General features: G+C 45.6%; 1 protein-coding gene and 1 non-coding gene across 5 annotated transcripts in view; both read right to left on the bottom strand.

Moving 5' to 3' along the window:
* Positions 1-13,863, bottom strand: part of OGFOD2 (2-oxoglutarate and iron dependent oxygenase domain containing 2) — a 44,134-nt gene that overhangs the window by 26,756 nt on the left and 3,515 nt on the right. For 2 of the 4 annotated variants that reach the window (XM_088449115.1, XM_088449118.1), the window contains exons 2-4: positions 13,438-13,494; positions 10,297-10,407; positions 4,208-4,307 (exon numbers count right to left, since the gene is read on the bottom strand). In XM_088449115.1, coding sequence (XP_088305241.1) covers positions 4,208-4,307; positions 10,297-10,407; positions 13,438-13,494 — 268 coding nt within the window. The remainder of the gene's footprint in view (positions 1-4,207; positions 4,308-10,296; positions 10,408-13,437; positions 13,495-13,863) is intronic. The other 2 variants (XM_088449116.1, XM_088449117.1) reach the window with 1 other exon arrangement.
* Positions 8,629-8,760, bottom strand: LOC148502878 (U8 small nucleolar RNA). The gene has a single exon (XR_015869958.1). It is a non-coding gene; the product is annotated as a U8 small nucleolar RNA (small nucleolar RNA).

The following is a 13,863-nucleotide window of genomic DNA, read 5'->3' as shown; positions in this document are numbered from 1 at the left end:
CCATCATCCGTAAATGGAAGAAGTTCGGAACCACCAGGACTCTTCCTAGATTTGGCAGGCCGTCTAAACTGAGCAATCAGGGAGAAGGGTCTTAGTCAGGGAGGTAACCAAGAACCAGATGGTCACCCTGTCAGAGCTACAGCATTCCTCTGTGGAGAGAGGAGAATCTTCCAGAAGGACAACTATCTCTGCAGCAATCCACCAATCAGGCCTGTATGGTAGAGTGGCCAGACGGAAGTCACTCCTAAGTAAAAAGCACATGGCAGCCCGCCTGGAGTTTGCCAAAATGCACCTGAAGGACTCTCAGACCATGAGAGACAAAGATTGAACTCTTTGGCGTGAATGCCAGGCATTATGTTTGGAGAAAACCAGGCACCGCTCATCACCAGGCCAATACCATCCCTACAGTGAAGCATGGTGGTGGCAGCATCATGCTGTGGGGATGTTTTTCAGCGGCAGGAACTGGGAGACTAGTCAGGATAGAGGGAAAGATGAATGCAGCAATGTACAGAGACCTCCTGGATGAAATGCTGCTCCAGAGCGCTCTTGACTTCAGACTGGGGCAACAGTTAATCTTTCAGCAGGACAACGACCCTAAGCACACAGCCAAGATATAAAAGGAGTGGCTTCAGGATAACTCTGTGAATGTCCTTGAGTGTGCTGGCCAGAGCCCAGACTTGAATCCAATTGAACATCTCCGGAGAGATCTGAATATGGCTGTGCACCGACGCTTCCCATCCAACCTGATGGAGCTTGAGAGGTGCTGCAAAGAGGAATGGGTGAAACTGCCCAAAGATAGGTGTGTCGAAGTTTGTGGCATCTTATCACAAAAGACTTGAGCCTGTAATTGCTGCCAAAGGTGCATCAACAAAAGTATTGCGCAAAGGTTGTGAATACTTATGTACATGTGATTTCTTTGTTTTTCTTTTTTATTATTAAATTTGCAAAAAAAAAATTTTACTCGTTGTCCTTAGGGGGTATTGCGTGTAGAATTTTGAGGACAAAAATTTATTTATTCCATTTTGGAATAAGGCTGTTACATAACAAAATGTGGAAAAAGTGAAGCGTTGTGAATACTTTCCGGATGCACTGTATATGCACCATACAGTGATTGTCTCTTAACCACTGGACTTTCTCTGACACAATTGCATCCCATGTGAACATGCCGTCCGTGTCCGTCCGCTGGCTGTAACTGAGGGAATCTGGTCTATGCAGAACAGATTTCCTCCTGCTGCTCAGTCTCCCACACAGTGAAGTAGCGATGTGGCCGTCGACATCATTGCTGAAATCGTGTCCCAGAACCCTGTGTGAACGCCACCCAGGGGAGCATGCACGTGCACTAAAAGTGTGAGGAGAGGCTGAGTCCCTGAATCTGTATACGAAGTGCTAGAATGTAGCGGCAGCAGCATTTCTCATTCCAAGTTCCGTTGTGCTTCATATACAGACTGAGGTGCACACAGATATACAAGTGCCACATTATGAAATGAATCAGCACAGTCCTGCTTGTGCATCCTAGTCACATTGTATTGCGACTTAGACACGTTTTCAGCAAAAAACAGACACCCAATTCTAGCAGAGTAGCACGGGACCTGGCAGCTCACACATCAGGCAAGTCGCGCTGCATGGCATATTGAGGCTAGATGTATGAGGACACATCTGTATACCTAGAGTAAGAGATGCATCTAAATTCAGATGGATCTCTGCGTACACACAACTCTGAATAGCCTGCAATTCACCTCCTACTTGTCCAAATGTTCCTTCTCTGTCTGCACACGCATTTCCACGTCCCCTCATTTCTCCACTTTCCTTGGTATCCCTCAAAGTCCTTAGTTCCCTTTATTTTGTCCTCCTACAGCTCTTTGCTTGGTGAGCTTATCAGCTCCTTTGGCCTCCATACCCACCTTTGTGTCAACAACACCCAAGTTTATAATTCTTCCCCCGAACCTCTGCTCTTATTTCCTCTCCGGCGTCACCTGCATAAGTCAGCCATCCCCTCCTGGATGTTTAGACACTTCCTTAAACACAACAATGCTAAAACTGAAGACACCAGGCCTGATTCAGAGTTGGGAATAGAGAGAGAGATAGCACTTTACTGTGTACCTGGGCAAACCATGTTGCAATGCAAGGGTTGTAAATACATCAATTTTTTTGTAGTGTAAATACTGGCTGCTTTTGCATGTAGCTCACAAATACTGCACTGCTTTATTATTACACTGCATTTTAGATGTCAGTTTGGACACGTCCCTCCCAAATATAAATCTCTCTGCACATTTTAAATCTTCCCCACCTGCAGTGCAGCATGGTTTCACCAAGATGATCAGTTGAGAGAGATATCTCACTCTATTCCCGACTCTGAATCAGGCCCACTGTCTTTCCCACCGCCAATGTCCCCTTTTTTTCCCAGTTGTCAACAACTCTTTCTCCTCTGTTCCCTCAGTTCGCTAACTCGGTGTCATCCTTGACTCTGCGCACTCTTTAGTTCAAAATATTCAATCCCTTTTCCAATCCTGTCAATGAAACCACTGTAACATCTCCAGGATCAGGCCTTTTTTCAACCTGTAAAATACCAAAACAGTCATCCATGTCATAATCATCACTCACTGAGATTATTATAATCTACACCTCTCTGGTCTTCTGAACTCCTGCCTCAGAACTCCAGTCTATTCTTAACGCTGCTGCCAGACTCCTTTCCGTCTCGGCCACTCTACCTTGCCCCCCCCTCTCTGCCAGTCATTCCATTGGCTCACTGTCCCCTGCAGAATAAAAAAAATAAAGCTCCCCTCACTCACCTACAAAGTCCTCAACCAGTCTTGTATCTACAAAGAACTGCCATCAGAAATTGCGGCACCCAATACAGAGGCAGGACCCCCCCCTCCAACCCGGGAAACATAGAAACTACGAAGCCCCCCAACAGTATTTACATGCACCATATGCTTCTCAGACTACTCTACATTCCATCTGACCTTTCCACATGACAAAAATTGTACTTACCTGTCATCTTTAGGTTCAGTTATGCGGCATTGAACACGGTGTTGCCTCCATTCTCACATGCTACTTTTGTTCATTAGCCACCAGCTGTGGGGAGCGGAGTCAAAGTGACTCTTATGGATGGGGCGATGAAAAGGTCAGAGATAGGAAAGGTGTCAGAGGACTTGGGGAGGGATGATGACAGAGAGTGGGGGGCAGCCTCGGAATAAAATGTTATAGCGACTCTGTCCCGCTAACAGAAGCAGCCGCAGCATCAGAAACTGCTCAGGAGCAGCCAGGGCATCATCACTGGAGGAATAGCCAAGGGGAGACTGTAGCCAACACTAAAAGAACTGATTCAGGAGATGACTATGAGGCAGTGCACGGACCCACTGTATACAGTCTATTCCCTGCCATGCTGGTACTTGGAAGTGGTATTATTGAAACTGTTATGCAGAAGCATCACCCTTCAGCCAGCCGCCAGCAGTGATCCCAGCCGAGCACCTCTGTGGATTCCAAAGCCCATAGCCAAGGTGTCTCGCATGAGCAAAGCGCTGATGGTTAGAGAACATGGCGGTGGGGGCTGAGGAGCGGGGGATGGAGCAGCGGCCATGCAGAACGTGCACACCAAGATGGTGGAGGTGGCGTTGCCGCACTTCAACTTGTATGGGGGCCCAAAAGTATGTCAGCTTCCGGTGCTCACAAACCTGTAGTGTCACCCTGCAACAGCCAGGGCATCACTCAGTGCAGGTCCCCATCTGAGCCTGTGCCAGGTACATTGGTACCAGCTGTACCCCCCTGATGGTGGCTATGTCCTACAATTTCAGCCTAAACTCCACCCAATCAGACTTTCCTTAAACCCTTAAATGTGCTCTTAAGACTTATTTATTCAATGAAGCCTGGTTACTACCATTCCACTTAACTTCCCAACCACTGATTTCCCCATATCTTCTCTTCTCTCTGTGTCTGCCCATCCCCTAGAATGTAAGGTCCTGTAAACTGGGTCCTCTCCCTTTTGTATTCTCTACATAATTATGTAATTTAAACACTGTCATTGTATACCTATGTAAAGTTATGCAATTGGCAATATAAGTTTGTATCTATGCAATTTGTTGTGTGTGTTTACCCCTGTGTACAGCACTGTGAACCATTTTGGCATTATATAAATAACAATAATAAATACATATTTTAGTCTTAAAGTCAATTAAAATTCAGGTTACGAAACTAATATTTACACTACCTGGAATTGAATGAATGTGGTTTAAGAGACCTTCCAGACTTGCATGGGGAGACATACAGAAATGGACAGCTTCCAAAAATTCTTCTGTTAAAAACGTTTCCTTGTAATGATAAAAATAATAAAACTAATTATCAGACCCAGTTTTCAGATTAAGACATTTACACCATAAGTAATTCAACTGAGAAGATTTAGGGTCATATTCAATTAGAAGCGAAAAGTCCGTTATCGGCGATAATTTATCGCCAATGTCGTCATATTCGCCATTTTCACTTATCCCCATATTCAATTTCAAAGACTTTTCGCAGGTGCGAAAAGTCTTTGTAAAAAACGAGGATAAGTTTTCACCACTGTTTAGGTGTCGAAAAAAAGTGCAGAATTGGGGTTTTGGGGTGCACTTTAAAAAAAAAAGTACCCTGCACCCCTTGGAATGTCCCTTAAAAAGGTATCTGTGTCCAAAAAATGTGAAAAGTTCAATAGGACACCCCAAAAAAAGAGGTTTTATTTTTTTTTGGGGGGGGGGGCCAAAAATAAAAAAGTTGGGTGCCATACTTAAAAACTAGCGAAATAGAGTCAGGGGGGATCCCCAAGTATGCGGCAGGTGTTTTTTAGAATGCGGCAGGTGGTTTTTGAAAAAAAAATTTTGGGACTTAAAAATATACTTGCACCCATTTTCATGTACCCCAAATTTGATGGGACTCATTTTTTTTTTTTCAAAAAAATAAAGCTAAATGCTGTTCTTCAAAGACGCATTTATGCACCTGCTGCGGCTGTTTAAAACCCTGATTACCTTTAGCAGGCCAATTTCGGGGTACCCATAGTGATCCCCCATGTCAGACCATCTTTTGGGGGGTGACAGGCTGATTTCCCCAAAAGTGACAGGACTTTTCGATAATTACTTTTCCGCCAGATCCCGTTTTCGCTGATTCCTAATTGAATACGGAGATAAGCGGGCACGGGCTGATACTTATCCCAAAACAGAAAGGACCGCCATTGCAGAAGCGTGACGGAAAATCAAACGGAGCCAACTGGCTAAGTCCCGTATGGAAACTGACCAGTCCCGTTAAATAAATTCAAAGAGGACAAAAAGGGGATCCGTGCCACTGTGAACCTGAGTCCTAACAACAACAAAGACCTAACAACAAAGACCCGCAGGGCCGGCACAATCATAAGAGGCCTCTTCCGTAGAAAAATAGGTGCCTGAAACACAGGGACCAAAGAATCCTGGGTGATGAGAAACAGAGAGACTACCGTAGGAAGATAGCTAAAGCAAATACAAAGAACAGCCCAGTCCCAGTGAAAAAAACCACACTGGGGAGGAAAAGGACAACGCATCCCAGTGAAACACTCACCGGGAGCAGGAAAGCGGTCATCCAAGTAAGCCAACAAATGTCAGCAGAGCCCAAGGGCGATAACTGAAGAGCTCGAAACACCAAAGACAAAGGCCAAGGAGCCGAGGAACAACACCGTCCAAGGAGAACACCTTGAAGGGAAGTTCGTACGTCAGACATCAGAGCAGTGTGTCTCTGAAAAGGACAGCAATTATGGAAACCTGCAACTTCCAAGCAGAGAAGTGGAGGGAAAAATCCAGGCCCACCTGCAGAAGGGAAAGGACCCAAGAGAGGGAAACACTCTGGGAAAATAATTTTGGTCAGAACACCAAGCGAAGGAAATCCTCCAAAGCAGTGACAAAGTGTTGCTGAGGAGAACTTACGGGCATACAGCATAGTACGAATGACTGACCTGGAGAACCCTGTAGTGCTCAAGACTGAGGAGTCAAGAGCACGGGCCCTGAGACAGAGGATCCAGCCAGAAGGAAGATACAGCAGAGCGTTGATAGAAGATCTGAGCACCAAACTCACCAAGGCCAATAGGAGGTAACCAGGATTACGGCAAGACATCCACCCGAAGGGCCCCCGGAACCCTGGTACGGGGGCAGTACCTCGGCAGTCAAGATGCCAACAAGGCAATGTCTGGCCACCATCAGCGAAGAACTAGGATCTGAAAGACGTCTGGATGAAGCCCTATTCATCTGGGTGGATGCTCAGGTGGCCAAGGAAGCTCTCTTCCCCATCCCGGACTCTGGGGAGGAAGACTACCAACATAGCCAGAAGTCGACACACTGTCCAGATGAGAATGCAACTCACCTACTTCAATGCGCCGTGAGTGCGGGTTGTAGGCGGTGCCAGTCACATTATTGGATTGAACCTGGACTGGACCATGTTGTAGGAGCAACCGAGCCAGGCAGTAAGCTCAGAAGATTGTTCGGTGATCCACAAAGTTGATTGGCACTCGGCTCAAGGAAGTAGTTCACTGACCCTGGAAGGTTGTACCCCATGCAGAATCCCAAAGGGGTCAGCCCTTGTCTAAGCGGGACACCTGGATCACAAGAGGAAAAGCCAAACCTCCCAGGAAAGGTGTGAGCTAACGGTGTGACCTGTTCCACAGGGACCATCCTCCATCTGAAGAGGCCGGGAGTGAAACTGGGCATACTCCGCCACGACGAATGTGGAGACACATGAGCCCGAGATCTGAATGTAAGAGTGTATTAACATTCAGCAATTACTAAAAACTCTGTGAATCCTGGCCTATAGGTCCTAAGCTTTTCTGGTGAGAGAAAGACCCACTGAACCCTGGAATCCAGCAAGGCTCCCAGATGGTACATCTCCTACAACGTAGTCCAGGTGGAATAGATCCCATTGATGAGCTTTCCATGGGACTGGAGGAGACCTATTGAGAGGCTGATGTGTTTCTTGAAAACATTCGGAAACCGAGCAAGGATCATAAGGTCGTTTAGAAAAGGTAGAAGCCTGATGCCCGTGGCGGAAATGATTTACCATGATTTCGTTAAAAGTCGAGGGTCCCTGGAAAGACCAAATGGCAATGTCTGAAAAACAAAATACTCCTCTGGTTAACGCAAGCCAGAGGAACTCTGGTGACTGGGTCAGATAGGAATCTGCAAATATGCCTCCCGGAAATCCAAGGAGGCCCTGAGATCCACCAGAGTCAGTGCCAGAATGATGGAGACTCCATACGGACTCACCAAAAAGCCTATTGAGGATTTCAAGGTGAACAAAAAGGAGAATGGCATAAAAGTCCTGGCCTCTCTAAGGGGAACTGGGACACGTATTCTGGAGACCAGCACGGTGTGAACAGAGTCACCCAGTGTTTCTACCTTGTCTGGACCGGAAAGCCTATGAAAAAAATAGGATCTGAAACCTTTAATGAAAGGCTACGGCGTAGCCCCAGGAGAGAAAACCTCACCCTCAGGCATCCTACGCCGTCGCCATCCAGGTGATGGAAACTGCCTCCCACGCTGGGAGCCCTCCAGGTGGTGGCCTGCCTTGTCAAGCGCCAGCCTGTCAGTATGCCTGGAGGTAGGATAACTGGTAGGCCTGGGCTGTTTAGCTTGGGGCCTAGTAAGAGTAACCCGGAGCCTGGAGAAAGGTTGGCCCTTCTCTCCAGTTAAAGGAGCAAAAATTTGAAATTCGCGACCTAGGTCATGGAAGGGAGGAAGGCCGTCCTGGACGCCGTCATTGTGGCTACAATCCTGTCCAAAACAGGACCTCAGTGAATGACCTGAAAGCAGAAGAGCCCCTAAGGCCTTTCTAAAGTCTGAGTCAGCACTTCAGAAATGAAGCCGGAGCCATCAAGGATGCTGACATCTGAAAAATTCAGGATGCCAGTATCTATTGTTGCCTCTCCTATATGAGGCCACCCTCTGATGTTCTCACCTGACGCAGCTCGTTCCAATTGGAAACTGATCTAATGCTGCCCATCCACTACACGACATAGAAACGACAGCATGATTACGACATTGTAATCGTGCTGTCGTTTCCATGTCTGTGATGTGCCTACACTGAAAGAGCAGTCGTTCAGTGCAGGCTCAATCATCTGGTAACATGCTGAACCTGACGTTATCGTCAGGTTAACCAGCTTGTTTGCCCGATGATAGATTTCCGATACGACCAGCGTGCATGCGAATAACTGGTCGTATTAGACATTAAACTGCATGACAGACGTTAAGGCTCAATCGCTAGGTTTAATCGCCTAGTGGATGGGCAGCTTAAGTCTCTCTGAAGAGCATCCGTCCAACCTCCAATGGCTGTAGCTTCACGAGCAGAAGTCAGGGCTGGAAGCGCGATAGCGTCTGCAGAATATAAGTCCCTCTTGAAGGAAATTCCATTGTCCTGTCCGTTGGATCCCAAGGGATGCTGTATTTGGACTAGAAAGGTAGCGATTTTGACTAGGCCAGCCATGTGAGCATCCACTGAGCACTCAGCAGGCAGAGAACTGAATGAGGTGATGTGCTTAAGAAACATGGAGGTGCCATAGAAGGTCCACTCACTGTGCAAAAGACGGGAATTCTGTAGAAACCGCCTACCGAAGCTTGTAACCATCGATCATCAGTGCAGTTGTCAGGTATCAGAATGACACCCACCCTGGTTCGGTCAGGGCAGTGCTGGGGATCAGGGTAAACACATACTCAGCCTCCCCCAGTCATCACGTCTGTTCCTCCAAAAGGAGGAACAGGTAAGGATCAATCTCACTGATGATCCAAAGTGCTAACTTTAGTGGTCTGAAGCCTACAGCACCTGGTATTCCCAGGCGGTTTTAGTACTAACCATACTTGACCCTGCTTAGCTTCCGAGATCAGACGATATCAGGTGTGTTCAGGGTGGAGCAGGCGTGTCCAGGGTGGAGTGGCAGTCGAATGCTGTACCACTGAGCTATACCCCCAAGTGAAGCGAAGAACAGCTCTTATTCTGTTAAACCGGGCGTCTACATCTAGCTGAAGTATGGGATAGACGAAGGTCTTGTCTGAAACATTAGACATAATGTCCCAGTGAGCTGTTATAACCGGACAGGGACGCAGCTCTATCTAGACTAGCACCTGAAGTACGGTTCCCGTCCAGCCTCTGCTGAAAAGATGCAGACACCTGCGATTAAAGCGAGAAGGGCTGCATCCATGGCTCCTAAGGCGGAATGCTATAAAGGACCCAGCTAGGCCCCAGTAGGGATACTAGTAGGGGGAGTGGGCCCTGGAGTTGCCAGTCCGTGTGATGGACGTACTCTGGCACTGCAGAGGACGTGCACTAGCCAACTGCAACCTTACCTATAAGAGAGGTAGTCATGGCTGACTAACTCTGGCTGCGAATTTGCGAAAAACACCGGACATAGAGCCCTTCGTGGTACTGAGCCTGAGGAGAAAGTACAGAGGTATAAATCCTGCAGTTACACAACACTGAAGCATCCCTGGGTGCTTTGCCCTTGGAAAACCTGGTACCGCAATCCAGGGCAGTCCCCACACACCAGTTAGGTAAACTACTGTGTGCAATAAAAGGGGGAGTGCAATGAATGTGACCTCACCACACAATAAGCGGGGCTTTATAGACGAGGGATTTTCAGAAGAAAGTTAGTAAACAAATACCTGCACACAGCTGTCAGTGCCGTCGGTGATCTCCCACACCAGTGGTAACAGCCGCTACAGTGCGGCCTCCTGTAAGCAGGGAGCCACTCTTACCTTAGAGCACCGTTGGTGCTCCCTCCCCCGGCATCCGGCTGCGGGTCCCCGGAGTGTGCTGTGGGACTGGCCAGTCATTGACCCGCTCGCCAGTGCTGCGGCCACTGGGGGTTGGTGGAGCTGCAGTAGGAGCGTCCTATAGGACGCCTAGCGCTGCCCGCTCATAGAAAAAAATACAGGTAGTAAAATACATAACATTTAAATAAAAGAAGTTTAGACTGCAGAGCAGTCTCTAACATGTGCCTTGCTCCTGCAGGGCACCAGACTAAACTGGCCTGCATGAGGCTGGGGGCGGGGTATAGGGGGAAGGAGCTGGGGCTGCTGGGAGAAGAAGTATAACTAGTTGGTGCACGGACTCCTCCTGCTCCACCCTATACCCCATAGTCTCTGCCTGTGTTCCTTATGGACTGTGAAGAAGAAATCTATTTAATAATTTTAAGTTAACTGCTACTGGACAAATAAAATGGAGAACACACAGCCATGTACCATAGACTCCTACAACAAAAATGATTATGGCATTATTCTAGGCCAATTAAGTGTTAAGACTACACAAAGAGGATTCAGTTACCTGTAAAACATACACCTCAGGGTGCAGTGGTTTATAACAGAGTTCAATGTCGGCTTTCCTTTGCATTGATTCCTCAGCTAACTTCATTCTTCTCTCCACTTCTTTTTTAACCTAAAACAGTGGGATACAATTAAAATATATATGGTACACTGTGCAATCAGTTAATTAAGGTGCTTATATGTCCAATATACTCTATAGAATGTAAGGGTATTTTATTATAAACAAAGGGAAAATAAACTTACCAAAATTCTAATTATATCTCAAGTTTGGTAACAAAATAAAACTCCATATAAACAGCATGTACATACTAAAACAATACCACACAAGTATTAAGGGAAGTATGGAACACTTCTAGAATACAAGTTCCTTCAGCTTGCATGAAATACAACAGCATTTGAGAGTATAGGCTGAGATCAAATAACTGGAATAACTTACTAGGTCAGTGGTTCCCAAACTGTGCGCCCTGGCACCCTGGGGTGCCTCAGGACACTTGCAGGGGTGCCTCAGGTTGGTGGTCCAGCGCCAAATTGAATTTATGGTCAATGTAATGTAAATACCGTATGTGGGCAAACAGAAGAGCAGACCTGTCCACCACCACATAACTGTACCTTAGGACGACAGGTGAGCGCAATTTACTTCACTACATTTTTTCTGAATTTCTGAATAACAAACTTTTGGCTTAGGGGTGCCGTGAAAACAATGCTGATACACTAGGGCGCCGTGATTCAAAAAAGTTTGGGAACCACTGACCTAGTGTTATAGATTTGGGGGCGTATTTAGCAAGCAAACGTGTTACTTAAATCATGTAGAAAGGAAAGTTTTCCTCATGATTTAGGTATCACAGCTATGATTTAAGTATCACAGAGAAGATAAATTCTTACTTTAATTAATGCCATCTGAATGTGGTGTTATCAGCAGAAATTCCTTATGTCTTGAAAAAACTGCAGGGACAGATGGATCTATTCCCATCAGTCCCTGCAGGCGGCTGCAACTCCTGCCACTCTCCTCCCCTCATTCGGCATCGTGTGTCCAGCATACACTGCTTGACACACTATATATATACAGTGTATATATTTGCGTGTTAATGAATTATATATGTATATTATATTTGTATATTATTTCCGGCTGGAATAAAAGCAAACCTGGTAGAGACTTCACATGGACAGCCTGTTTACGCAAGCACTGTCCCTGAAAAACATATTTTTCTGAATAGTTGGGAAAAGTAATAATAGATAATTATCGCGTTAATATTGCCTGTATATATTCGATCCAATATTTCTAAATAGGCCCTTCTCTGTGATTGATTTTAGTTGCTTCACTATAAACTATGCTTGCTGAATGTTTTTCAACCAACCACTTTGACAGTCACTGACCAGAGTGGAGAGTCACAGGATTACACTAGTCTTTCAGTCATGCTCAAAGCAAACTTAAATCTGCTTCTGTGACCTCAGTTTGCATGGCTGTAAGAAATCAATGCATCTCCATAACCAAATATAGTGTTTCCAGACACTGCAGCAATGTGTTGGTTGTGATACAAAAGATCAACAACGTAAAGGTCGACAGATGACACCAGATCGTCGACATACAATAGATTGACGGTGACAAAAGGTCGACAGTGCATAATGTCGACAGTGACAAATGGCCGACACATTTGCTTTTTGTCATTTAACCCTAATCCTAACCCTCCCCCAGTGCATAACACTAACCCCCCTAGTGCCTAAGCCTAACTGTCCCCCAAGTGCCTAATCCTATCCAACAGCTTAACCTTAACATTTTTTAAAAACCATAAAAAACGTCTTGACTTTTTTTTTTGTCAACCTTCTGACCCTGTGAACCTTTTAACCCTATCAGCCTTCTGCACTATCGACCTATTGCATGGCAACTATCTGGTGTCGACATATACATTGTCGATCTTCAATCAGGATACCAAACATCTTTGCACCAGTAGTACATTTGGCATGAATGAGCCCTGAAAATCGAAGTGTGTAAATACAAACAAGCTGTTGCGTACACAATGGACAATATATCGTTCCCATAGACAATGAACGATTTATCGTCCAGACCGTCAGACGTTCACAAATATATCATGTCGGCTGTGCAGTGCAGCAGATGCAATATATCTGAAAGATATAACGTGCACATCTGCCTGAGTGTATGGGCGATCGACCGACCCATAGGCTGGCCACAGCAACCACCATCAATGACATCACTACTGGTTCCTGTGTCCACACATATAGGGCAGCGATTGGTAAGTGTGTTTGCGCATATAGGACCTGATTCACTATGGATCGCTATTCTACTTATACGCACACACCGCAGTTGCTAATATCAGCGGTGATATTCAAATGTTTGCACTCACATTACGATCACATACTGACATAAGGACGCCCACTTCCCCTTACTCACATCCGTATACTAGGGGAACATAGCGAAGCCATCGGTAACATCGGACCCATACGCACACTTGCACAAGCCCTAACCTTATTCAGAAATTGCTACCAGCCACGCACGCTATCAGTGCTATGGCTGCTTATGGCCACGCAGTGGATAATTTATGCACGCCCCTGCAATGGCGTTGAAACGCACTGGCACTCCTGGGTTCGCCCGAACAGCCCCGTCACCACCCACAAACGGCACTTCCTGTCAATCACTGTGCTGTGGGTCTGCGTAGGGTCAGTAATCGCAGTTCCCATCGCAATTGCTAGTTCGCGCACGCATACTGCGATGTATACATAGAGCACAAACATCGACCGATTGCGTGCGTACTAGCATCTGCGTTCTTTGCTGAATCAGGCCCATAGTTTGTGCAAAACACTTACCAAATCGTCGGATCGGTTGGCTCGTCGGGCGGGCGATGCAATGTTCAGGTTGTTAGTTATGTAGCTTATAGAGTGCAATTTGTTTCACTTAATTGTAATTAATTTAATAGTCTGGACACTGTTTAGTAGACTATTCATATTAAGTACTTGATCTAAGCTTATATTCCTAGGGATAATTAGTAAAAATCTAAAATTATGTGCCCATAAATATTCCAAAATACTTAAGTATTTAAGAATTGAAGGATGGCAAGATTTCACTATAGAAGAGACAGTTGGTAGTTATGCTAATTAGATAATTACTTAATAAATATATTACCCATACCTTTCCAAGCACATGTGCAAACGTCTCAGACGTACGACATCCTCTATCTTGCAATGCCTTTGGACAACATGTAAAGCATGAAGATTTTAATGTAGCTATTCTACATATCATGTCAATGTTTTTGTACACATCACAGAAAGGACTCTAAGGTTGGCCACACACTAGACCAACTTTCATCCAACTAGTTTAAACCTTTATTTTACAGTAAAAATTTCAGAACACAGAACAGAACCCCTTGGACATGACCCTAATGACTAATTAGGCATTGAAAAGTTTTCAGTTAGCTTAATTGGCCAAATAATTACATGTCATTTTTGGATGTTTAAAAAAAAAAAAAAAAGAAATAGATACCTGCTGCAGGACCCTCTTAATACATCAGAGGTATAAATTAAGTAATGCAGATATACTCCAAAAGGAGTATTTCAC

This window comes from Taudactylus pleione, unplaced genomic scaffold, assembly GCF_031769625.1.
Source record: "Taudactylus pleione unplaced genomic scaffold, aTauple2 ptg000479l, whole genome shotgun sequence".
NCBI classification, from domain to species: Eukaryota; Metazoa; Chordata; class Amphibia; order Anura; family Myobatrachidae; genus Taudactylus; species Taudactylus pleione.
Note: the sequence above shows the minus strand (reverse complement) of the source record. Positions and strands in the feature narration are given on the sequence as shown.